General features: G+C 41.5%; 2 protein-coding genes across 4 annotated transcripts in view; one reads left to right on the top strand and one right to left on the bottom strand.

The window, feature by feature from the left end:
• Positions 1 to 760: 760 nt before the first annotated feature.
• Positions 761 to 6976, bottom strand: ptgs2b (prostaglandin-endoperoxide synthase 2b). The gene is made up of 11 exons (XM_086046357.1): positions 6832 to 6976; positions 6077 to 6295; positions 5859 to 5975; positions 5616 to 5759; positions 5365 to 5508; positions 4819 to 5000; positions 4649 to 4732; positions 4321 to 4567; positions 3285 to 3571; positions 3047 to 3194; positions 761 to 1980 (listed from the first exon to the last, which is right to left on the bottom strand). Exons 2-11 carry the CDS (start codon positions 6279 to 6281, stop codon positions 1568 to 1570), a joined length of 1971 nt encoding a protein of 656 aa, XP_085902483.1. The 5' UTR covers positions 6282 to 6295; positions 6832 to 6976; the 3' UTR covers positions 761 to 1567.
• LOC147138082 (cytosolic phospholipase A2-like) overlaps positions 6705 to 26633 on the top strand; it is a 29792-nt gene continuing 9863 nt past the window's right edge. Inside the window, exons 1-13 of one of the 3 annotated variants that reach the window (XM_086046355.1) lie at positions 6705 to 6781; positions 6908 to 7069; positions 9790 to 9891; positions 10700 to 10781; positions 11130 to 11278; positions 11474 to 11587; positions 11724 to 11761; positions 12095 to 12239; positions 13561 to 13697; positions 15120 to 15342; positions 15437 to 15551; positions 19523 to 19660; positions 19771 to 19860. In XM_086046355.1, coding sequence (XP_085902481.1) covers positions 9874 to 9891; positions 10700 to 10781; positions 11130 to 11278; positions 11474 to 11587; positions 11724 to 11761; positions 12095 to 12239; positions 13561 to 13697; positions 15120 to 15342; positions 15437 to 15551; positions 19523 to 19660; positions 19771 to 19860 — 1249 coding nt within the window. In that variant the 5' untranslated portion in view covers positions 6705 to 6781; positions 6908 to 7069; positions 9790 to 9873. Of the gene's footprint in view, positions 7070 to 9789; positions 9892 to 10699; positions 10782 to 11129; positions 11279 to 11473; positions 11588 to 11723; positions 11762 to 12094; positions 12240 to 13560; positions 13698 to 15119; positions 15343 to 15436; positions 15552 to 19522; positions 19661 to 19770; positions 19861 to 26633 lie in introns of all 3 variants that reach the window. The other 2 variants (XM_086046354.1, XM_086046356.1) reach the window with 2 other exon arrangements.

Genomic DNA, 26633 nt, shown 5'->3' with positions numbered 1-26633 from the left:
CTTTTTGTTATAGTTGTTAGTTAGTTAGTGCAATACTACTGAAACAAATTCCTTGTGTGTTTTACATACTTTGCATACATTTTCACATTGATGATAGTAATTAGAAAAATACAATACAAGAAGGGGACAAAGTCTCATACTATCTTTTTCCTGAAATTAACATGTCAGCATGGCTTAGGTATTATGCTATTATTGACAGATTTGAATGGACAGTACAGAGAAGGTATACAAGTAGTGCCCGGTGCCACATTTGTCAAAAAACAAACATCAGGCCTAACACCTCATTGTAACCGCGAAAATAGACGATTACATAGACAGGAAAAAATGGGCTTACAACTATGCTTAGTCCGATTATTTTTTTAAGTTTCCCATCTATTGTTTATCACCTACAAAATGTGCGGACATCACCTAGGTTGAATGCCCAGCTCTGGAAGATAACATCACATTTGCTCAGGGCTCAGGTAACGACCAATCACGGCTCACCTCACGACTCATCTGTTTTCTAAAGCTGAGCCATGATTGGTCGTTCGAGCCCTGAGTAAACGGTGAAGTCATTTTCAGTCGACAGCAAGTGGCAAAATGGCTGCCGCCTGAGATGGCCAAAAATGGGTGGAGTTTACTGCTTAACTCATATTCCACAAACGCAATATTAATCAGAAAGCCATGTTTCAACCCGTGGGCCTGCGTAGAAGATATTCTTGTCAAGACATTTTTGGAGTGGACTTCCTCTTTAAATTCAAATCCAAATGACAAACAGGGGTATATCAGAAATATAATTTAATAGTCAGAAAATACTTTACACTTATCACAATCAAGTGAGCCACTGTGAATGTTACCATTAAAGTGCCACTATTTTACTGTCTACAGTAGTGGTCCAGAACTTAAGAAAGAAAGTAACATGTATTGTGTGACAGTAAAACAGTTAAAAATACATAATCACAAGTGGAACACAAGCAGCTCTCGGTCGTAAAACATGTTAACAAAACTTACATTACAATGGAATCGTAAATAAGCTTTCAAGTATCAAATGGCAGTCCTTGAGGTCTTTCATTTTACAATAATTTATACACGCTCCTTTAATAAATAAACACAGACGTACAACAATATAGAAAATTCCATACAAAAGTCTGCTTACATAAAATGTATTCTATTATAAATAGTATAAATAATCTTAAAATAAATAAATAAATAGGGTGGCACGGTGGTCGACTGGTTAGCACGTCCGCCTCACAGTTCAGAGGTCGTGGGTTCGATCCCGGCCCCGGCCTCCCTGTGTGGAGTTTGCATGTTTTCCCTGTGCCTGCGTGGGTTTTCTCCGGGTACTCCGGTTTCCTCCCACATTCCAAAAACATGCTTGCTAGGTTAATTGGACACTCTAAATTGCCCCTAGGTGTGATTGTGAGTGCGGATGTTTGTTTGTCTCTGTGTGCCCTGCGATTGATTGGCAACCAATTCAGGGTGTCCCCCCGCCTACTTCCCGAAGACTGCTGAGACCCTTGTGAGGATAAGGGGTATAGATAATGGATGGATGAATAAATAAATAGTTTGAATTAATACAAAAATCCAATTAGAGCTCAGTAGTCCTTTTTTTCAAAATGACTGTTGGGTTCATGTCACCACTGCGGGAGGGGGATGTGCTGGAGTTGATGACGACGGCGCCCGTATCTTCAATGTCAGGCACGTGAAATGATGCCACTGGACAGGGCCCCCGCACATTATTGCACACAAGCTTTTGCAGAGAAGCTGTATTGACAATGTCAAATCCTACACTGCCTCCAAAGGTGCTGGGCTTCCAGTATTCTGGTGAGCAGATGGGGTTTCCCATCAAGCCTTTGAGTGAGAAAGGGGCTCCCATCTCCACCATGGTCTCCCCAAAGATGGCATTGGGCCTGGGTTTTTCCACAAGTAGGCCTGGGTAGAGCTCTACGGCGTCGATATCGCCGTACATCTCTTCTAGCACTGCTGCCATTTCTTTTTCCCCTAAAGGAGGAGGAAGGAGGAAATAATTGTTTTTAATGTTCATCAATCTGGTTTATCTAAGAATATCTGCCTTATTTTTAGACTGGATACATATATTTATAGAAGGGAGGGGTATATCTAGGTAGCATAGCATGGCACGTGGTTAGCATGTCTGTCTCAAAGGCTAGGTTGACACCGCAGGCAAATGCGACCCACATTGATTTTTTTTGCCCATATGTGACCTGTATCCGATTTTTCATGACAGTCTGAACGGTTCAATTCTGATGTTTTCAAATCCGACCTGGGCCGCAGTAGTATGTGGTCCTAGATCAGATATGTATCTGATTTTTTGCAATCTGACCGCAGTCTGAACGGCCAAGTCGCATTATCTGACATTGACGTCATCCGGAGCCCAAAATGCGCTCCGGAAAGTGCTGGCAGTAGGGTATCGACTCTGTAAAGTTGTTTTGAGTAACAGTATTGACTTTAATTTAATCCCACTTGAAACATGAATCATAAAGTAGACATTTATGGTGATTTTTTACACACGGTTGACGTGACATGACGTCATCATTAGTGATGTCTCCATGAAATGAGATAGAAAAGCCTCGCCTCATAATTCCCCCCAAATACTGTATTTATTTCTCTGGTTACCTTCCTCCCGCATGTTTGTTAAGTTAAATGGGCAAACTAAACAGCCCAATGGTGTGAATCTGAGAGTGAATGGCTGTTTGTCTACGTGTGCCCTGCCATTGCCCGCACATATTTTGTCTTACTCATGTGTATCTTTTTAGAGCTTTCTTTCTATTCTAAACGTTTCTCTCTGAAGCAAGAATACTCTTGTTTTTGTTTGAATCTTGTTCACTGGGATGAAAATGTGTTTACATTATCTCAACTTGAGATGAACGTCCACGCTAGAATCTGGTGCAAATAATGTACATGTCTAACCCTTCAAAGATGAGGCAAGCCTGTAGACTTTCCTTTTAGCTATGCAGCAATAATGTCACATTTCTTAAGCTTCCTGTTGCTTTAGCAGGAACACATAACAGTACTGTATCAAAAGTTCTCTTTCAAATAATAACCTCACCTGTTAAATCTTCAAAAGACTTGTACGGAGCCATGGAGAATCTTTTCCTGTAGGCGTTCAAAGACTGGTAATGCATTTGTCTGCTGCCCTCTATGGACTTAATAGCCACATACAGAATCGGTGCTGGGACATTCCGACCACCAGCAACCTAAAAAAATAAAGCAGAAAAGCAGTTATGCATAAAATATCATCACTGTCAATCTTGATGTAAACGTTGCTAAAAAGTGCAAAACCTTACCCTCCCAGCAATCTGCTTTGTGAAGGACTCCACAAGGTTGCCAATGCCGTGCTCAGTCACTACAGAGGTGTTGAAGACAAACTCTTTATAGTTGTAGTTTTTCTCCTCAATGTGGAAGGAGTCGGGCATCAGTGGGTGCCAGTGGTACAAGGTGTTGAACTCAGATGCAATGCGGTTCTGGTACTGGAAACGCTGGCTGAACAGCAGCTCTGGGTCAAATTTGAGCTTGAAGTTATAGCCACTCAGGTGCTGTACGTAATCCTCAATCACAATCTTGATGGTTTCTCCTGTTGGGCAAATAATCGATTCAGTACTATAGAAGTAAACCAGCAAATTGGGAAAACGATGGGACTCTTTAACAGTGAACATTTCCTCTTTGTGATGTAAATCTGGTTTCATAATGATAAGGTTAAATCCCCCCAGTGTGTGCAAGAGAGTCTGAGGTAGGTGATTAGTGAAATCAGATCTATAACTTCCATTTTTCAAAACTTTTTACAGTAATTAAAATCAACAGTTGAATGTGTCTTCTCTATCGTAGCCCTGAATGGTGTACCTTTAAAGGGGAAGTCAACCCCAAAATGTTCTTTACAATATTATGTTCTATGTATCCCCACTAGTTTACATGGCATTCTGATTTGTATTACCTTTGTTTAATACAAATTAACCAGTAAAATCCTCACGTTTCTGTCCATCTCAGGGGGTGGCCATTTTTCTGTTGACTGAAAAGGACATCACAGTTGCTCCGGGCTCAAGTAACAACCAATCATGGCTCAGCTTCAGAAAACAGGTGAGCGGTGATTGGTCCTTACCTGAGCCCCGAGCAATTGATGTCAACAGAAAGTGACAAAATGGCTGGTCCCTGAGATGGATAAAAACTGGTGGATTTTGCTACTTAACTCATGTTCCACAAACACAATATTCACCAGCATGCTGTGTTTAGACTAGTGGTGGCACATACAACCTATTATTCTCAAGACATTTTGGGGTTGACTTCCCCTTTAAAACGACATCGCAACAGTTTTTCTCATCAACTCACCTATCAGAATGAGTCGCGAGGTCTGAAAGAGTCTTTCGTCGTCCCAGTAAGGATGAACTTGCTTCAAGACATCGCACACTCGGTTGTGTTCCCGCAGCCAAATAGTGGCATACATCATGAGACCAGGGACCAGGCCGAAAGCCTCATGACCCACAGCAAAGCGGTGAGAGTCGGGGACATGAGGAGGGTAGTGCATTTCAACGCCCACATCCTTGACTGTTGGAGGGTATATCTCCCCATCCAGCATCTGCAGGTATATGTAGGTAAATGTGAGACATTTGTGTGGTCTGAAAGAGATTATAGAGTGCCATACAATCTCCACATGTACCTGATATTTTAGTTTGCCATCTTTTAAGAGCCTCAGTTTGTGTTGTCTCTCCAGGCTGTCTCCATAAATGTGGCTGAGGTCCACCTGAAACAAAGTTCATATCACACTATGAATATATGGTGTAATGAAAATAAATGAATCCCTTTGACAAGCAAAAACTGCTGTCTTACCCCGTGACCTTTTGCCAGCGTGAAGGCAGGACCTCTCTTCATGTCCGATTTAAAGAACTGGTGTGTAAAGTGCTGCGCAAAGAATGCAAACATAAGGCTGGTGCCCTGTGGGTCAGGGATGAACTTCCTCCTCATCAGTAGCTCCTCTGCAAGAAGCTTCGCATCAGGAAGATCCTTTTTACCTGGATGAACAATTGCAACATGGGACCAAGTCAGTCAAAGAAGATTGTACTCATCAGTTGATGACAATGAAGTGATTTTAGCACTGTGCTTCAAAATGACTGTTGAATGAAAGGAGACCGGGCGGCCAAGAAGACTTGAAAATGAGCAAGGACAGCCACAATTGAGTTTGACTTAAAATTGAAGCTTGTTGAAAAAACCTCACTTGGCCAGTTTTTTGTATCCACCCCCACCAAAATCCTGCCAAGCCAGAAGAATTCTCATTTTACAAGATTACTTCCTCTGATGTAATGGGACTCAGCCACCCCTTGCGGAGAATTCAGGAATCTAAGAAAACAGGTTTCAAGGCACAGAGTGAAAACTCACCTACTACTCCCATCGGGGTTGGGCAATCCTGTGGGACCGGGGGGAGTGCCCTCGTATAGTATGAAAGGTTGGAATAGGCTTCCCAGTTTTTGTAATCATAATCTGCATTGTAGGTTGGGGGGCTGTCAATCATGTGGGAGCGAGCTAGAAAGAAAAAAAAAAGAATGTCTGTTAGCTAATGGCTGATCACTAAAGCAAGAGCTTTAGTATGATACTGTCTCCTGGCCAGGTGCTCTGTTTAATAGACTTACATGTCAGCACATATTTCATGATGGCATTTCTGAGAAATGAGATGTTGTTGATGATGTTCCAGAAGCCCTTGAAGTGGGTGAGAAGATAGTGGACTGTGTTGGGCGTGGGTTTCAGGAGCACTTTTATCCTGGTGAGGAATTCAGCTATAAAGATAGATAAAAATAAAGATAGAAACGTTAGTCACTCGCCAAATAAAATACTTTGGTAACCCACAGTACTAGATTGCGTCTTTATGTACTCACGTGTTGTGCAGTTTGGACCGTAATAGCCAGTACGTGTGCAATCACATTCATAAGCGTCAGATCCGAGGGCTGTGCAAACACCTCTGTTCTGGCATGGCTCTGAGCAGCATAGGTTACCTGACAAACATCACGAGGAAGAGTCATTCACAAAATCCACAGCCATACACCAAATTGCATTGGACAAGATAAGCGTTCAACCAAGTAGACATGAGACTTACCTCCCTCACATACAAGCCAACCAACAGACAAGAGGACAAGCGTTAAAGTGGATTTGTTCATACTCCAAATACTTTGCGTGAACTTTTTTCCCTTCTCTGCTGCACTGCTCTCCACCTTGACGCTGTTGTTTCTCTCTGAGAGTTGAACGTTTGAACGTCCCATCCTGCCCACGGGAGCACCTTTATATCTTGTGGGTGACGTCATGCCGTCTCACGCAGCTCTCTCACACACAAACACAGACGTCGAAGTCATAGTTTTTCCTTACACACTCTATTGATTTCCAATTGTTTGGCGTTGAGTCACTTGAACGCATGTCCAACGACCCGCCCCCGCCACCCGCCACCTGCAATGAATTGTTGAGAAAAATAACAAGGATACATGTTTTCTTGTTCTCTAAATGTATGTAAGATATTTGACATTTTTGTATTGCTTCATAAAATGGGGGGGGGGGGGGGGGGGGGCTCGTAATTTAACCATAGATAAGTTTATGGACAATTATGACGGGACTTTTTCAGTTGACATCATCTTAATATGTTTGACACTTATTTGTTTGACACTGGCGTGTGGTAGAAAAGACGAAACATAATTTAGGGGTGATGATGACCGTCGAGTGTTCACCAGGTTCGCTCTTGAAGTACTGAATTGATTCATTTTGGCAGCAAAGAGGGTCGCGCCCCCATGTGGATGCAACAACTACGACGCCTGTGCGTAATTGGAGCGGAGCTACTAGCTTCCTCTGCCGAACAAAACTCACATTTTCTGTCTCATGTTGAGGAAGCTAGCTTCTCTTTTTACTATCAGCGTATCATTGTTTTCTGTGGTGCTAACAGGAGCTTACGTGTCGCTCCCATTCACCTACACGCTGCTTCTCCGGCAACTGGCCACAAAGTGAAGCGAGCTAGGCGCCGCCTCCCTCAATGACGGCGGTGGAATGTTCGCATGACGCTTCTTTTTTCAGGATTTGTGAGTTGAAACATTACTTCTTCTTTAAGGTATGTCTGCTTTGTTGTCTCTCAAACACGCGTTTATTTTTTAATTTTTTTTTTTATCATTGCCGAGACGCACACTGACAAAAGAGCTTTTTGTGGCTGTAACTACCGTTTATGCAATTTTGGTTAAGGAAAACAAAAGAGGCGATAGTCACTTAAAAAAACAGCCCAATATACTCAACTTTTATTATCGCGATGACCTGTTTTAAGGACGCAGATTACTTAAAATGAGAAGCTTCATGCACGTTAGTTGTTCTTTGATGTGTTGATTCGTCTAAGAAGCTCTTTCCCGTTTGTAAATATGAACCATATCCACTGCCTCCACGTTATGTAAATAGTTTAGCAATTTATGACCTGTCCAGGGGGAAAGAATCAGACAGGACCTGGTAGAGTGGCCTGCAGCAAGCGTGAGTGAAACAGAACAGTAATTACACGGGGCGACATGGCTCAGTGGTCGTCTCCCAGCCTAGAGGTTGTTGGTTCTTGATGCTGCGTCATCAGTATGTAAACGAGGTACAGTGTGAAGTGCTCTGAATACCGAAGGTAGAAAAGCGCAATTCAAGTGACACCCCATTTCCATTTAATTATACCGCAGTCTATTGGGAAATGCCCATTTCCCAGTGAATGGTTGTTTTTTCGTCATTCGGTGCATTTCAATTCAATTTCATTCGCATTCAGCCAAATAAAAACAAAAGTTACTACACTGCATTAAAAAATGGGGTATTGTTTAGTACCTCACTCCTTATTTTGTACAAATAATTACACAATAAAGTGTATTTAGTGTAGTAAAGTGTATAAAATGGACTACTTTGGCGGAAGGAAGATTTTTCCACGAACAAACTTTTCACTAAGAAGAAGAAACCTTTTGACTGAACCAATATTGTGGGGCGGGCATCAGCATCGGCTGTTGGGTTACAGAGACAAAGGATGGCGTGGACAGTGATGTTAGCAACACTGAGAGTAGAAATAGGAATAATTACTAGAATTAATACTAGCTGCAAATGATGCATGGTTGTAGGTGGCTGAAGTATTCAATAATCAATCAATCAACCAATCATTCAATCAATCGGCACACTCATGGTCCATTGGAAAACAAACAGTACATAATAAAACAAAACAAAAAGGACATTTAAAAAGACGACAATATCAATACTTCCACATTCAGTAGGTCACAGGTACCTCACAGCACTGAAACCAGGATTCAACAGCAGCACAATGATTACATTTTGAGAACCATTCAATTGACACATCAATCTATGTGTTAGATTTATCATACACGGCATGAAACGTATTAACTCCACAGAACAGTTCACTTGCCCTGCACCACCTTGGCTTTCTAAGCAATATGTGAAAGCAGTCATGATAGGCAATGTTAAGCTTCTGGATGCTGGACTTTTGAAACTTTATCCACAAGGGAGCAGTATACAGATGAGTACAATATGTTCGGAACAAGTTTATCTTGACATTATCTGAGCACCAGTGAAATTTCTTAAACATGTTAGCTTGTGCATATAACTTTAGCTGCGCTGTCTGTACATGTCATCATTAGATTTTTGTCCCAGCTACTTAGTTTTACCAATTCAATGAGAAAAAGCTGTAATAATTTTATCTTAATTGAATTTTCAAGACTTTACTGCAAATATATTGAAGTGATCCAAGTATGAATGCAATGCAGTGGACAGATGACTATCAATCCAGTGTATCCTTTTAAAATTGTGTTTTTATTTATTTACTTTTGACTCTTTTGGGCTCCCATACCCCCCCACTCTCAATATTAAAATGACATATTTATTAGCATTATCGCAGCTCTTGAGGCAGAAATGTGTACTGTATACTCAAAGAGTTTAACAGTGGAGTTTGAAAACTGTCTATTGTGCATTTCTGTTGTCTCCCTCGCATGATAACCCATCCATCCATCCATTATCGATACCGCTCATCCTCACAAGGGTCGCGGGGCGTGCTGGAGCATATCCCAGCTGTCTTCGGGCAGTAGGCGGGGGACACCCTGAATTGGTTGCCAGCCAATCGCAGGGCACACAAAGACAAACATCCGCACTCACAATCACACCTAGGGGCAATTTAGAGAGTCCAATGACCTTACCATGCATGTTTGTGGAATGTGGGAGGAAACCGGAGTACCCGGAGAAAACCCACACAGGCACGGGGAGAACATGCAAACTCCACACAGGGGGGCCGGAGCCGGGATCGAACCCACGACCTCTGAACTGTGAGGCGGACGTGCTAACTCGCATGATAACTTTGGGTTATATTGACATTCACACACACACACACACACACCCACCCACCCACACACGCACACACACACACACAAACACACAACCCAGGCCTGCATGCGACCATTGTATGCTGCAGAACAAGGCCAGGATGAGCTGGCACTTGTAGAATTTGGACCAGTGAGGCAAACTACGTGACGGTTTGGATGACCACAGAGTTTTCCTACGTGCTCCCAGCCTCATCACTGAAGGCACTCTTTTCTGAACAGATGAGAACCGATGAGAAAACACTGGATGATCTCTGCTACTTTAATTACACCGACACACACACAAACACCCCCCCACACACACATAGACATTTGAAATATTCAAATAACATCAGATATGTTTTCAGCTGTCGTATGGTGGGGCCAAATGTCAAATCTAATGTCTTGGTCAAACTGTCGTCATTTGTATTAAAACATTGGACGGATGTGTTTCAATTTACAGGCTCTAACGGCGTAAACGGATGATTGAGATGTTCTTCTCCTGAACTCCCATTTTGATAAAGACTTACACCACCGACACAAAACCATGGCATCTAATATAATTGTGAGTATTGTTTCATGGTGTCGCAGTCAATTCAATCAGATCAACTATAGCAGGGATTGGCAACTCCTGTCCTCAAGAGCCGCTAACCTGCATGTTTTAGATGTTTCCCTCCTCCGACACACCAACCACATGCAGGATAGTGGCTCTCGAGGACGAAGAGTTGCCCATTACAGATCTATAGTATCTGTTTGCATCTCGATGAAAGAAAAGTGGAAAAAGCAAATTCCAATAATGTCTGTCTCACACTGTAAAATGAATCCCCATTTATCGTGGGGGATACATTCCAGATCTACCATTAATAGGTAAAAATATGCAACACAGACGGACAAAAATTTTAGAGCAGGAGTTTTAATCCTGTCACAGTCTTCAGTTACATTTAAATGTATTAAATATCTTGTTAAAAACTTAATAAAAACATTTTTTAAAGTATTTCTTACAACCTGTTTTCATTCTTTCACTTGGACAGTTTCCCAAATAAGAAGCAATATGTGCTCGCTTCAAGTTGTTTATTTGTTATTTGATCATTACACTAAAGGTGTGCAAATCCTAAATTGCCTGGCTATATTCTATATACAATACTGTAAAAACCCATTAAAAAATGGATCGCTTAAGAATCAGAGAGGAGTACGATTACAGAGTTTTGTAAAAAAACAAACAAAAAAAAACCTACTATGTGTGATATTTTTAATTGAATGCTCCAAGGCCGTTTTTTATGTAAATAACTCTTATCCCCCTCTTATGTGGTTTGTAAGATTTTCCACTTGCCAAGCTGGTGACATCATCAAATGACATTGATGCTGTATTTCAGGTGGAACAACAATTTTCCCATAAGTTCACAGTGACAGTCGTTCGGGCCGAGAGCGTCACTAAGGGAGCACTTGGGGACTTGTGTGAGTCTGCTATCTGTATGTTTACATGAAATAACACTCATTCTGCAACTTATTCAGATACAGTATATACAGTACCTAGCATATTTTGACTATCAAGCATCATGATGTGCTGTGATAAGGTCTTTGGTTAAATATTTTGCACATAGTGGTGTCTTAATATTACATAAACATAATAAATTTTATATTTAAAAATCACCATTGCTATTAATTTAGGCTAGCTGTGGCTTAAACCTTTGGGGGTGCTGTATGTCTTATGTGTGTAGGAATAATTGAACCACAGAAAAGCAAACCAAAGGAAAAACGAACAAAAAACATTTTGTTAGGTGATTCTTTTTTATGTATGCACAGTGGACACACCAGATCCATATGTGGAGCTGTTCATCCCGACAGCCCCAGAAAGCAGGAAGAAGACGAAACACATCGACAACAACATCAATCCAAAATGGGATGAGACATTTCATTTCATATTAGACCCCAACCTGCAGAACGTCCTTGAGGTTTGAAATGTCTTGTTTTATCTTAAACATTGAATATTGTGAATATAGTTAAAAAAAACTTGGTTGGTGTGAGATAATAGCATATAGATCAGCATGACAAATGCTCAGTATTTATGGTCTCAGTATTTAAACTATGGCAGCCTTAATACATATCAATGTAACTTCAGTGAACTGTGTACTGTTGATTTCACTCAGGTAACATTAATGGATGCCAATTATGTGATGGATGAGACCCTTGGAACTGCTTCCTTTGACATATCCAACCTCAAAGTGGGCCACAGAAAGAAGGAAACCTTCGTCATTGGCAAAGTGAGCCGCAACACATTACCCTGACACGTTGAGCTTTGGAATTCTCTGCAAGCATTTGACAGTTCTATTTAAACAAAACTTGCAGTTGTTGAAATTAATTTACGTCTTGAATGTCCCTTGTCATTGGTTTTAATAGGCAACCAAGGTCTACTTAGAGATGTTCCTGGAGATATGGTATGTTATTTATCATAAACATCAGTTGTATTTATTGTGGTCATCATCGTAGTTTTCTGCTGAATTGTGTAAATTAGAACTCTGCCACTATCTCAACAATGTGCCGGTATTTTATCCATGGCAGAATGAATCAATTACAATAGGATCATTTCTGGAATTTATTTACAATCATACAATTTAAACTTCCCAGAGGTAATTTGAGGGCACGGTCAGGGCACAAGTTTAGTATCTTTGGAAAGGTGAATAAAAAAAAGAGGTTAAGACAATCACATATGCTTCTCACCACAACATACTCTTTTGTTTTGAGTAACATGAACGTCTCTGTGCCTTCAGCGCCAATTTGGATCTACGGTTCAGCCTGGCTCTGTGTGACAACGAGAAGCAGTTCCGACAGACCCGCAGAGAAAGAGTGATGCTGGGCATCAAGAAGCTACTAGACATGGAGAAGCCTAGATTCCTTCCCAGCTCACTGGAAGAGGTGGGAATGTGTGTGGAATGTGTTAAGATAAAGGACAAAAAAACATATACAAATCTCTTGAGGGGAACATCAACATGCATAAGTTTTCCACATACATTGTAACATCTGTTGGTGATGTGATGACATGCACAAAGGGAGACAGAAAGAGGGGCTGCACAAGGAAGTGAAGTAGACATACTACAGACTGCCCCAGAATTCGTAGCTATAAACTTCTTTTTTGATTTGCTGGAGAGTTTCAGCATTTGGTGCATCAGTAAAAGTGCCTTGTTTGAAGCAATGCTCAAATTGCTTGTCACGGCCATTCTGATCTACACTTTAACCCTTTCTTTGGCCAAGACAAAAGAATTTGATGCAATGATCAGCCCGCTTTAGCTTTGTGTGTTTTTAACCTTAACCTGAGACAACCCCATACTTCAGACGTGAACAAATATTCAATACGGTAACTGGAATATCAATTCAAGTTGACCTATGGAAAGCGAAAAAACCCTTTTCACTACATACTGTATATATTTTTGTTTCTTTGGCTAACTATAGTGATCGGAGCAAAGTGTTGATACTGTATGTGCTTGTCCCATCAACATTTGCACTGCTAAGACAAAATTTAGCAAGCCATGGATCACCATTTTGGAGATTAAATTCACTCACATAATGCACCAAAGTCAAAGCCAATCACACTGTATAAATTGCTAATTCTTATATTGAAATATGACCCATGCGGAAACTGTTAAACATTCAGTTCCCATTCCTTGTGCAAAATGTAATTTTCTTCGCACGCGTGGATTTCGCGTGATGCCCTTGAGGCTGCTTGTAATCTGCATCCAGGCCTTGTCATGTTCATCATGTACAGGAAGTTCTTGAGGAATGAGATAACCAGTCTTCATTTTTAACATGTCACAATGTGACATCTTTTTTCTGCGGGTTTCCCAGAATAATGCCTAAATTTTCAAACATCTGCAAATGACATAAACACACACTCACACAGGAAGCAACAATACTGTACACCATGTTGAAATAGTGGAAAATACCTGAGGGACCGTCAACAAATTCTTACATTTTTTAATCAGAGATGCAAGTAAAATGTTCTAGATTTTTTTTTTTTGCGCTGGTTCACTTTTAATATCTTAAAAAAACCGATGTGATAGAAAAAAGTTGACATTTTTTAAAATCAGGTTCAAAAAGACATTTTGGCACACATAAAGCCATCTCTGACTCAAATTTGCTTATGAATGCAGAGAAGAGAAGTTATAAGACTAAAGCCTGAGAGTGCAATGCTAATATGACTGATGACTGACAAACTGATGACGCTCCTCTTGTGAGACAGGTACCAGTTATTGCTATCTCGGGTTCAGGAGGCGGCTTTCGTGCCATGGTTGGCTACTCGGGTGTGATGAAGGCCCTGTTTGAGTCTGGAGTCCTAGATTGTGCCACCTATATTGCCGGTCTCTCCGGATCCACCTGGTAGGTTGTGCCGAGATGGCCCAGTTTTCACTAACAACCTCACTTCATGTAAACTGACATTAATTTCCAATAATATCTATCCATTTTGGGGCAAGCTGTAATTAAGTAATTGCCCCTGGAATGTCCCGTTTTTATTGCCAAGATTGAAATGCCCCATGTCTTAGTTTGATGTCAGCGGTAGACCTGAAAAGCAAATTCACTATAGAGCTAGTGTGGACAAAGGTATCTTCTACACTATAAAGTGGCGGTATTTACTCCTATTTTATATATCGGTTATTTTTTGTATCTGTTGGGCAGAATCGCCCCACCTCCAGAAAAAAAAGATATCTTGTTTGATTTTCCATAAACTGCTTCGTTCAAGTTGGCGCCAGATGCCATCATTCCAAGCTTCACTCATGCCAAGCTACCATATATCGTTACACGCTCACGTCAACACAAAAGCACCTCAAAATGATCAAAAAGCAAATGCTTGTGTCATGTCATCTTCCCAAACTCTTTTTCAAAGCCATGAGTGATACATTACATGCAACAATGAGGTTACTAAACCCATTTATATAGGCGGAAATTAATCTGCCCAAAATCACCTCTTAATGTCTGATGTTCCTTGTGGCAGACAAAGGCGTGCTGTGGGCGGACACAACCAATGCTGTGTCTCGGTGCACACAGACTTGGAATTTCGCTTTTTATTTACTTCAGCGATCGATTATAACAATACAAGCCTACTCAAATGTATGTGACCTCACTATTTGCACTCAGTATTGTCCCAAAAAAAAAACCTCTGGATGTTCATCCATCCATAATCCAAACCGCTTATCCTCATGAGGGTCGTGGGCGTGCTGGAGCCGATCCCAGCGGTCTTCGGGCAGTAGGCGGGGTACACCCTGTACTGGTTGCCAGCCAATCGAAGCTCCAGATGTTTCAATAGGTAAAAATTAGACTGCAGTACTTGTTTCTGCAGAACGAGGAAATAGGCAATGTTTCTCACTTCTCAGACATTTGGAATATTGAAGAATGTCTATAGATTTGTTCTCAAGCTATTTTCACCACTTCAAATTGGTAAATGTTGCATAAAAATAACAGAACAACTGGGGACAGTCAAACTTACTAAAATGGGGAAATGGGCTCATCTTCTGCCCCTGACATCATTTTTTGACCTAAATGTGGAATTTCCAAAGTCTGCTAAAAACCCATCAGAGAACCACCCTAAAATTACTACTGAATCTCTTTCGGAAGGAATTTTCTCCCCCTGCAGACATCAAAATAAGTGCCGATGTTCACCGGGATTCCTCATCAATGTGTGTCAGATGACTTATCAGAATGATCTTCTTAAAGTGCTTAATTTAAATGTGGTCTTTTGCAACTTTCATATGTTCTATTCAAATAAATGTCTCTCTGCTCAATTCTCTCTGTCTGGGTCTCCAGGTACATGTCCACACTCTACTCGCACCCTGAGTTTCCAAACAAGGGCCCAAAAGAGATAAACAAGGAACTAATGAACAGAGTCAGCAATAATCCATTGAGGCTTTTGCTGCCCCAACATATAACAAACTACATCCAAGCCTTGTGGACCAAGAAGGCCTCTGGACAGCCAGTTACCTTCACAGATATCTTCGGTATGCTCATTGGGGAAACACTCATACCCGCGGTAAGAGTTGCATGAAGCATGTTTTATTTCATTTTTTTCCCTGTGGTATACAATGGGCTTCCACTACATCACTCGATAATTGTATTATCCATAGCGGATGGACATCAAGTTAAGTGACATTCAGGAGAAAATAAACCAGGCACAAAGTCCTCTTCCGCTCTTCACCTGTCTCCATGTCAAGCCAGATGTTTCTGAACTCATGTTTGCAGGTAAGTCTTTTATCTGAGTATATGCTAGTGGAAGTTGGTCAAAGTTGCTGGACGGAAACGCTCACGGAAGCCTGTTTAAAATGATAGTCGGACCAGCCTATAGGCAATTACTATTTGGTCCGACAGGACAAAAGGGCGGATAGACGGACGGCGGCTGCAGGCGGAAGGCGATAAACGGACTGGGACATTTTAGTAAAATGCCCAGCTGTGCTGATTTGTCTTGTCAGTGAACCTCCAGTTTGTCTGCTCTTATATCCCATTATCAAACTTAAATAATAACCTTCAAGCGGTTTTCGTCTAAAGCGTGACTAGCACGCATTCTCTATTTTGCCTATTTTGACTCTTCCTCTGACACTAAATCTTGTCTTAGGAAATACCTCGATGTCAAAGGATGCCTTAAGTATTCGCAAGACCGGTAATTAGTATAATAATTGTGTTAGTGTATGTTTGCGTGCATTTGCGTGTCTATTTTTAGTCACATGCCTGGAGTGCTTGTTGCTGTTTCATCTACTGTATGTCATACAAGTCTGAACAAATATGGCGTGTCATGATGACAAGCAGCCTTGTAAGCCTCAGTCGCCTTTCATGTAACCTGTACGGGATAACCACCATCGTTGACCTTGAGGCCCACATCAACCTCCTCCTTGTTGTAAGCCCATCATCAGACATTAAGCCTCCCCTGGAAAACAGTGCTACCCATTACCATGGGGGAAATTAACAACATCCATCAAATTTAATAAACACTTATCCAATTGAGTTTCGTGGGTGAGCAAGACCTACCCTAGCTGACTATAGGCAAGAGGCAAACTACACCCTGGACTGGTTGCCTGTTGGTCACAAAGCACATATATAGTACATGAAAAAACATTTACATTCACACTCACACCTGTAGAGAACTAAATGTATTCAGTTACAAGGACATGGTTTTGGAATGTGGGAGGAAGCGGGAGTAAAAAAAACCCTTCTGATACCGGTACTTCTTCAGCTTCCTCCCACATTCCACAAACATGTATAATATGTTAATTAAAGACTCTTTCTGTATGTGCTCCGTGACTAACTGGCAGCCAATCCAGGGTGTCGGCATCCTTTCATCCAAAATCGTCTGAGAGGCTCACCTATCACCCTGAACTATATGGATGGATTTAAAGTGAGTCGTGGGTGCCAGGTGAATCAGGTCGAATTTGTTACGATTCAAAAGCACCCACAGCGGGAGGTCACAAAGCAGGTGTACAACCGTCGAGCAAATAGACCATTATGGATGGGAGTCATCCACTCTGTAGGACGGTGTGCGTTGGCGGTTGATCGACAGGGTGGCATTGCGTGGTAGTGGCTCCAGCACCCCAGCGCTCCAGCTACAGCTGGGTGCCCGAGTCCGGTCCTCAAAAGGGACTGGTGAGCTGATTATTTGAAGCAGGTGTGTTGGAATAGGGATACACTTAAAACAGGCTGGATAGGGCCTCTTGAGGACCGGACTTAAAGGTCAGGGTGCAAACATTTTTCAGAGTCTGTTCAAATTCATATTCTCATTGGTAATAGGTTTTATAATACATACAAGTCACTTTCTGCAAGTTGTCAACCACAGATCGATTAGAAAATAGCTTTTACTCATTTCATTCGTTTCATTTCATTTGCTCATTTCTCACGTACTCATTCCGAGTGTTTCCGAACCTCGTGGAAGCTCGAGGAATCGTGGATCTAGCCACCGAAAGTGACGTAGATATAGCTAAACCGCTCGCTACACCATAGTCTGTACAAAAAAGGGGGTGTTATTTGACCGTTTATGATTAATAGTCACTGAATCCTCCGGCTACTGTGACGGCACCAGACGACACGTTCTGAATTGTATTTCGGGATTAAACTGCTGTCTACCAACGACCTAATCACATTTTAATGACAGTTATGCATTGTAAAGGGGATTCTAGAGGGCTACAGAAAAGTTTTCAATGTTTGCACCCTGACCTTTAAGCACCCCTGAGCTACAGGGTTCATCAGGGTCAGCTGCTAGGAACCTGCCAGGGACCACCTGAAAGGGATCCACAAATGCGCAATGAGGTCCAATATGCCGTATTCAAATAGGCAAGAGTTACAAAACAACAATATCAGAAACAATCCACCAGTAAGTGAGCCAGTAAAAGCTACTGGCTGTTCTTTTAAAGTCCAGCATGAGCTACTGTATTTGAATGTGTCCTCAATACACAAAACAGTTGTATTCATTTTGTATTCAATCCATTCAAGTTACTTAATGAATATAAGAATTGCACGCGTGAATGAAATACTGTATATACAACATATGCACACTTGTAGAATGCATTTGAAAGAACAATTATGAATACTTTGATTATATTTGAAATGAATTTATGCGTTTTTTTTAATTGTTGATTCGATTGATTGAAAAAAAACCCCCTCCTTGTAGAGTAAGATGCACTAGAGCATTTATTTTCATAACCTCGCTCACAGTAGTATACGGGAATAGATATTGATAAAACATTAGTGGCTCTTGCGATTAACAACATTTTAAAGCCTGTTTTGAGCAAAGGGTTTTGGTCACATACAGACACGTATGATCCGGGTGGAAGTTGGTCTCCAAGTGGCCACTTTACGGATCAGCAATCTGCTTTGCCAAATTCATCATCTACCCGTGGAGGTCTGCTCGCATTTCCTTATAAACGTACTTTTCGCACCTTGACCTAACACATGACTCCAGTAAATCAGTTTCTTCTTGTCATGTCAACCATTCGCTTGGCAAATTTTAAGGGAATGAGAGGAGCTGTTTCGATTGACAATGAATCAAGTTGGTTGTGGTCACACCCACAATAGTGCAAATTGCCCTTTTTCAAATGTGTCACATCAGTCACTTCAAATCAGTCAGTCTAATCTGCCCCCTTCCGGAGGTCTTGCTCACCCACAAAACTCAGTAGGATAAGTGTTTATTGAATTTGATGGATGCATCCACCCTACCTGGTGTCATTTACTAAAGTGTTAAATGTTCAACAACCAATAATGTGTTTCAGCAACAGCTCATACAAAACAGCAGTAGGGCAAAATGTATGTTCTTTCATCATTTTCACGTAAAAATTGCCCATCAGGCCTTCATCAGTAACTGTGAACAAATCCTCCTCAATTCTAAATGCATTCAGGTAATCATCAAAAGCCATAGCAATAACATTTGTGGTCAAAAGAAATGCCTTATCGTCATGAAGATGTTAACAGTTTTCCTGAAAGTAGGAAATTGATTTTCAGCACCCATGCATACAAACTTTCCATTCTGGCATTCAGTTCCATAATTTTTCACCAAGCAGCTAGTGGCAACACAACACATTACATATTGGACCAGAGCCCAACTCCTGGTCTGGATAGTGTGATCTCTCTGTGCAAGAACATGGCCTTCATTTTGACACTTTGACAATTGGCTAGTTGGCCAAAGGTCTCATCATGGACATGCATACATCAGCTGATGGATGTTCATATGTTGAGTGGTCTTGCAGAGTCTTTCGGCCACCTTCAAAATTACATGGCAGCAAAACAGACAGAAGAATATGGACACAAAACAATTAACATTACATACTTAAGTCCATTTCCAGTAAGACTACACGGCCAAATGAGGAAACCTGAGAGGTTTGTGCAACTCGGTACTCACATAAGTTGGCGAGGCCTCGTCTTCCATGAACAAAAAAACCCATCAAATACCATCATGTGAAAGTTTTGCCTACCTTAGGAAAGTTTGATTCTATCTTGCAAGCAAGGAGGAAAATGATGCTGAAGAAAATTGCCTTGACTCTAACCCGCCAAATATAATCATTACGTAAGGGTATGGTTTCAGTTCCAAACACACACAGGGTCCAATCCAGGTGACACCCCATTTTAACCATGTATCAATGTTACATCATAGACTGTTTTTTGTCCCTGAACATTTAACACTAGGCGATTTGCAGTGTAGAGCCCTTGGTCTTACACTGAAATATCATTTGCAGACTGGGTAGAGTTCAGCCCTTATGAAATTGGAATGGCAAAGTATGGCACCTTCATGACACCTGACTTGTTTGGAAGCAAGTTCTTCATGGGTACAGTTGTGAAGAAATGCAAAGAAAACCCTCTTCACTTTTTAATGGGTGAGAAAAAAGTGACTGAGATGAATTTGCTTTTGTTTGATTGCTCTGCTCGTTACAACTGCAATTAAAAGGAGTCTATTGAATATTGTTATATGTGTGGGCTGTGGCAGGTGTGTGGGGCAGCGCCTTCTCCATTCTTTTCAACAGAGTGCTTGGGGTCAAAGACACAGCCGGAGGCTCCACCATGGAGGAGGAGTTAGGTAAGCAGTTCCCCCTGTCTGTGGTCCTGTTGGGCATGGTCCGCACAGGTTTTTTTCAACCTTCTCAAAGTTACATTTTTTGTAGTGATATATATGTATATATTAGTGCTGTCAAGCGATAACATTTTTTAATTGTAGTTAATCGCATTTTTTCATAGTTAACCTGTAGTTAATCGCATATTTTATTTATTATTCAATTGAAAAAACAAGCATTGGATTCAACTCACGCGAACAGCCCCTCAGCCCTTTTCAAACACACACACATACACACACACATACACTCACACACGCACGCGTCTTTCAGATGTTACTAAAAGCATGCTACTGAACACCAATTGATTGGCTAACCTTGTCTGCATATTACAACGCTGCATATTAAGGGCAAGCAAGGAAAGTCTATCTAATCCAAACAGTCTATGTAACCATAGGATGTATCTGTATGTACAGTATTTATGTATATGCTGCAGCTACGTATAATATAAGCGAAATATTAGCTGCATATATGCATTTGTGTGTTGAACTTGTTGGTTCAATGTTGCAATTAGGCGCACTTAGCCGATTCTGACTTTGGGTCATGAGCCGCATCGCGTCATTCTATGGCTAGGCGTCGGCCGAGTGAGCCGGCCGGGCCGCCCCGGGCAGGATCACCGACCCTGTGAAGGGCGATTGCTGCCCCCGCGCTGTCCTGTGACCGCCGCAACTGTGGAGATCTGTGGGAAGTGCCCGCCCAGAGTTGCCGCCGCCTCCGCTGCCCACGCTTGCCAGCCGGAACGATGCGAGCCGAAGAGCTGAGCGCGACTGGGGGGAGCAAACGCTAACATGCTATTGCTACGCAGCTTCGGCGGCAGGAGCCTGAGGCTGCGCGCCATGCGCGGGCATATATATATTTTTTTAATCGGTCGTACTTCGTTAGTAGATCGCGGCTAACTAGGAATCAAACTTAGCACTGACATTCTAAAATCTGAAGGGTTCCGGGAGAACCGTAATGATGGAACCGATTCCACTCGATCCGTTTTCGGTGTCCAACCCTAAGGGGGACACAGCCGTGCATGTGTCAGCTCATTCATCCTCATCGTCAATATTTTGAAGCAGATGTAATGCCTCCTCTACTCTAAAGCTTTTTTTTTTTTCAAGATACATGTATAGATCATGGTGACCAGCAGCCTTTATCAATGCAGCTGCTGGTTGCTATGGAAACCTTAATCATGCGATCCAAAAAATTGACGGCATCAAAAGGGGGTTGGATTAACGCCGAGAATGACGCGTTAAATTGACAGCCCTAATATATATATATATATATATATATATATATATATATATATATATATATATATAAATGGGCGCCGACTGGTTAGCACGTCCGCCTCACAGTTCAGAGGTCGTGGGTTCGATCCCGACTCCGGCCTCCCTGTGTGGAGTTTGCATGTTCTCCCCGTGCCTGCGTGGGTTTTCGTGTTAACCGAACGTGTTAATCGATCTGCATAATGTGCATTTCCTGCCTCAAAAATAATTTAAAAGCACATCATTGTCCAACACATGAAGAATCCAATTTGTTTAAAATGGTAAATGATGCGCACTTGTATACAGTATCAGTACATCATATGCAGGGGTGCCCATAATTTTTTTCATGCGGCACTCGCATGAGTACGAGGAGATTGTCTTTGGTACTCACTAGTGGTCCACCAGATCACATAAGTTACGGTTCGGATTGGTCATGGATTTTGAGTCACGGGTCGGATCGTTTTTTTTGTTTGAGCCAAAAAAAAAAAAGATAAATAGAACTTTATATTGATATTGTTAATATATAATATTGCTCGCTTTGTCAGTTCTGTTGTCTAAAATGGCGACCGATTGCCACCAAAATGAAAATGCACATTACTACTCTTGCCCACTTCAACCTGTGAAAGTATAAAAGTGTTCTGCACAATAGTTTGGATTTATTGACACAAAACGTGATGTCATCATGATCACCTCCACAAAATCAAAAATACCGTGGCGATTGCTTCTCCACTTACACAGGCTGAAGCAGACAAGAGCATGAATGCGCACACAAACCTCGACTGGTTATATTTCAAACATTTAGCTACGCTAAACTCGTGTCAACTCTCCGGAGGCAGACGGCGACTGGCAGTGGGCAAGCAATCAGGCAAGCATGGATCTTTATCCCCTCTGCTCACTTCCACATTTCCTCATTCTCATATAAATCAGATACAGAGAGGTTAATCCTTTTGATATGTTGAAGTGGTCAGTAGTAGGGATGTCCACATACATTTTGGTGCCAATTGATCACCGTTTTTGGACGTTATAAGCAATGGACGTACAATGATTTCCAATGGAGAGTCCCTAATCGGTCCCTCCAGTGACTCCGACCGAACAAGGAAAGAACAGTAGGGGGCGTGGCCATTCTCCTCATTAACAAGAGGCGTTATTCATGGAGTCACTTATTTCCTAATTTCTCCCAAATTTAATGATAAAATAGAAGATGACAACTTTTTATTTTCCTGATCAAAAAATATATAAAATGAACTTGTTAGTGAAAACATGGCAATCCTGCCCAACCATCCCTTTAAGGTAATCCTGACAGACATTTTGAGCTGAATGTTTTCTTACAATTAACGTGTTGTTATAAATTAAACGAAGACAAAGTTTTGTTTTCATTTTTTTTTCCATAATGATAAAGACTTAAAAAACATGGACAGCACATTACAAAGTAATCTAGGTCCACAACATAGAAAAAGAAGTAAAAAAAATAGTAATCCGAGAGGCAGCTGTTGAACTACCAGCTAAAGATAACAGCTTCTAGCCACTAACGCGGGACACTTTTGCCGTATCATACAATGACAGCATAATTAACCAGCGGTTTGTTCATGTCCTAAATTAGCGACTGAATATAATTTAGAGACAGCGTTGTGTTGGTGTTGGTAGCAAGCATTAAAACTACTGAAACGTCGATCACAGAAGTCAAGTTAGCAAAACACTCTTGTACATGCAACTTACGTGAAAAAGCACAGTTTTTTTCACCAACCATTCTGCGGATCGTGCCCATCCTGAACCGATGCTTGATCCAATCAATGATGATTCGTTCCACTGCACCACTAGTGTGTACAGGTACGCAAATGCGCGTCGTGACGCAAATGACGGTACACATCAGTGATTTCTGTTGCGCATGCGTACCTGCGTACCAGTTATGTGCACCGCTGATCATATGGTGGGTGCCCAAAGAGCCTTACAAAACCTCACATTCAATTATTTGCAAACTTAATCTATTGAACTGTAAAGTAACTCCTAAAACGCCCAAAAGTTTTACCTTAAAGTTTAAAATAGCTTACTTTAACCAGGATTCCGCTCTGCATTGTGGCCAAGGCAAGAATCCAAGTAAGTTATTTAATTTATTTATTATGATTTAATCTTGCTCACCGGCAGGCATCAGCGGCATCCTAAAACTGTGGAGACATTTCTGTCTGGGGCAAACAGCTTTCTTTTTTGCTATGTGTGTCAGCGTGAGAGAGAGGCTAACGACAGAGGTTTGATACACTGCTGAGGTGTGCTTCAGTGACAGTGGTGTTGACCAGTTTATTTAAAGCTGATTGGCTGGCTAACTTACTATTCACGTTCACGCACATCCACTTCCGGGCACCCACTTCCAGGTTAACAGCTTGACGAACCCGCTTGCTTAACACTGGATGCCTGCGCACTCCCCACATAGTTACATTATCCACATTGAGCTGTCTTAAAGGGACAGTACACACAAGAGTGACAAGATTTCATTCTGCTCCGTGGTAAATTCGTCTGATTTCGTACATGTCAAGTGCGTTCAGTTCTCACTCAGTGATGATGGTGTGAATGTGACTGCGAATGATTGTCTATCTTTATGTGGTCTGTGATTGACTGCCGACTAATCCAGGGTGTAGTCTGCCTTTCACCCAAAGTTGGCTGGGATAGGCTCCATCTTCCCTTGACCCTGAAATTGTTTTTTTTAGCCATTCAGGTCTGGATATCCTGGTATGTGCGCTTGAGCTTGAGGGCACAAACTGATGGTCGGCAGCCCCAGACATCACACTGCCACCACCATGTTTGACTATTGGAATGATGTTTCAATGTCTTTTTATTCAATGCTGTTATTTCTAATGGAAGGTATCAGGCTGAACACTTTTCAAAATGATCAGCATTTGTCTGGTGTCCATAGTACTAGTCCATAGAATATTTCTCTCAAAAGTCTTGGGTAAATCGTTTGTCGGAAAATTTGAGGCGAGCCTTTGTGTTCTTTTTTGTCAGCAGTGGTTTTTGCCTTGGAACCCTCCTATTTTTGCCCAGTGTCTTTGAGTCATGATCACTGACCTCAACTGAGGCCGGTGATGCCTGTGGTTCTTTGGCTGTCGTTCTGTGTGCTTTTGTGACCTCCTGGATTGTCATTGCACTCTTGGAGTAATTTGGAATGGCTGAACACTTCTGGGAAGGTTCACCACAGTTCACAGTTTCCCCATTTGTGAATAAATGTTCTGACCACAGTTTGCTGAAGTCTCAAATCCTTGGAAAGGGCTTTTTAAGCTTTTCCAGACTGATAGATTTCAGTCACTTTGTTTTTCGTTTGATCTTAAATTCCATTGGATCATAGCATGATATGCTTCTTTTTGATATTGTGTAGCCCACTTCAGTTAGTCCGATATGTCCTTCAGTATTTAAGTGATTTCTTGATTCAACAATTCTAACTGAGGGCTTAGCAAAGCGTTCTGGTGGGAGGGGCGGTGGGCATGGCGCAATTACATTTTCACATACAGCTAGAAAGGTTTAGATTCAGGCCCTGTCTACGTTTTGAAAACGCCGGATAGACGCCTGCAGTTAGCCCTATCATTAGCACGTCCCCGGAGTTTTTTTCAGTGAAAAAGCAAAACTCCGGCCGCAGTGGAGATTTGCGGATAACTCCAGATATCGCCGGATCCGCGTTTTGATGTGGACGGTTACACCCGGAGATTTACGTCGTCACCGTGCGACAACAATACTTTGACGTCATTTGCGCGACTTGTGTTTTCATTAAAGTCAACATGGATTCTCGCGGCGCTGCGTTGGTTATAGCCATTCTCGATGCGCTTTTTGCTTACTTGTTTGTCCTCAACCAACCACTGCTTCTCGTTGAAAGGTTTAAAAGCAATTCTGACCTCTTGTCGGTTCTCCCGAACGAGTTTGGCGCCGTGTTTTTGGTTTCGTAGAAGTGACTCAAAGGACGGAAGTTCCTTCTGAATGGACAATATTTGGCTAACTACTGCCGCCTAGAGGCTTGGCGTGCGTTTGAAAACGTGTGGATGCGTTTTTTTATGTGTATTCCAACGCAGGCGGTAAGTAAGTATATATGGTTGTTAAAAAGCTCCGGCTACGTGTAGACAAGGCCTTAGAGATAAAACCAGCAATTAGAAACTGCATTTTGCATGTAATTAGTTTGGCTTGATGATCCACGACGAAATTAAAGTGTGCTGAATTAAAAAAAAAAAAAATGAAATCAGGAAGGTTGTAAGTAAATGTTCACTGCATGGTATATACTGCTGGCATTGGGCCAAAACCGCTTATATCACAATTTGGTAAATGTAATATTCTTTCACAGATCTATATTGGTCTGGACACATGTGTTGTTGTTATTATTTTTCAAACTTATTGACCAATCTTAAGTGTTGAAAATGGCTTAGTTTCTTTCTTTGATGATGCAAGGTTGAACAGATGTGATGTTTTTGGAGTCTTCTAAAAACTGATGTACAAGGATTCTGCCCAACGCTAACAATATGCAAAATTCATATTCCTGACCCTAAACACAAACATAATGTTGCTCTAATTAATGCAGCAAAGCCAATCAATTTGATCACAAATTTCATCTGACTAAATCCTTCTAAAGTCGTAACTGCGTTGTTTAATTTGAAAACACTTTTATAGTGCGTTTTGATGTTTCATGTAACTTTCCCCACACCTTTTGGCCTGGCCTTGTGCGTGTTTGTGTGCGTAGTGAAAGTCTTTGTCTGTTATTCCCACAACAGTTAGGAGGTATCGTCTTCCAGGGAATTTTCTGATGTTTATTTAGGTCGAATGTATTTGTTTAGGATGACCTTTGCATGTACAGACACAAAGCATTGATTGTGCCAAACTTGTGGAAACTCTTCCACCCTGTTAAAAAATGCATTTGTTTGTTGCTTGTATTATGTTTCTGCCTTGGTCTATGTTGGGTGTGATAAAGAATTGTGAGAAATGCCAATTCCTTTGGGCAAGGTGTTGATGTGATGAACAATAAGGAACTGATTGACTAAAGATTTGCATGTGCAAGGTTGATACTGACAGAAACAAATATGAAGCCGAACTACGCACCCAGGATTGCGTCTGCTGTCGAATGACTACACAGTTCATTTTGCGCATTCTCGCAGGACTATATGCAAGCATGCGCAATGTGATTGATCAAACTTGAGATATGTTGCCACGACTGATTTTAGATCTTTGAATAACATCTCTGAAAGTCAGGTGCAACCAGCAGCACTGTGCTGGGCACTTTCCTATGACAAAACTCCTTACAATTGCCGCTGGCCTCTCAGAGAGCAGTTTTTCACGTTTGCTGTCCCAAGTTTTAAAAGCTATGTTACGCAGGACGGGCACATACATCTGAATGCCGTGCACTATCATCGAGCTATACAATATTTTTACGTTTTTATGAGATAACTGTCTTCCCTAACATTATCACAGTGATTGATTCCTTTTAAGTACAGTAATGTTTGTTGGCCTCTTCTAGTAATACTTACAAC

Source organism: Filicampus tigris, chromosome 12 (assembly GCF_054856515.1).
Source record: "Filicampus tigris isolate MCC_2025a chromosome 12, RoL_Ftig_1.0, whole genome shotgun sequence".
Lineage (NCBI taxonomy): Eukaryota > Metazoa > Chordata > Actinopteri > Syngnathiformes > Syngnathidae > Filicampus > Filicampus tigris.
Note: the sequence above shows the minus strand (reverse complement) of the source record. Positions and strands in the feature narration are given on the sequence as shown.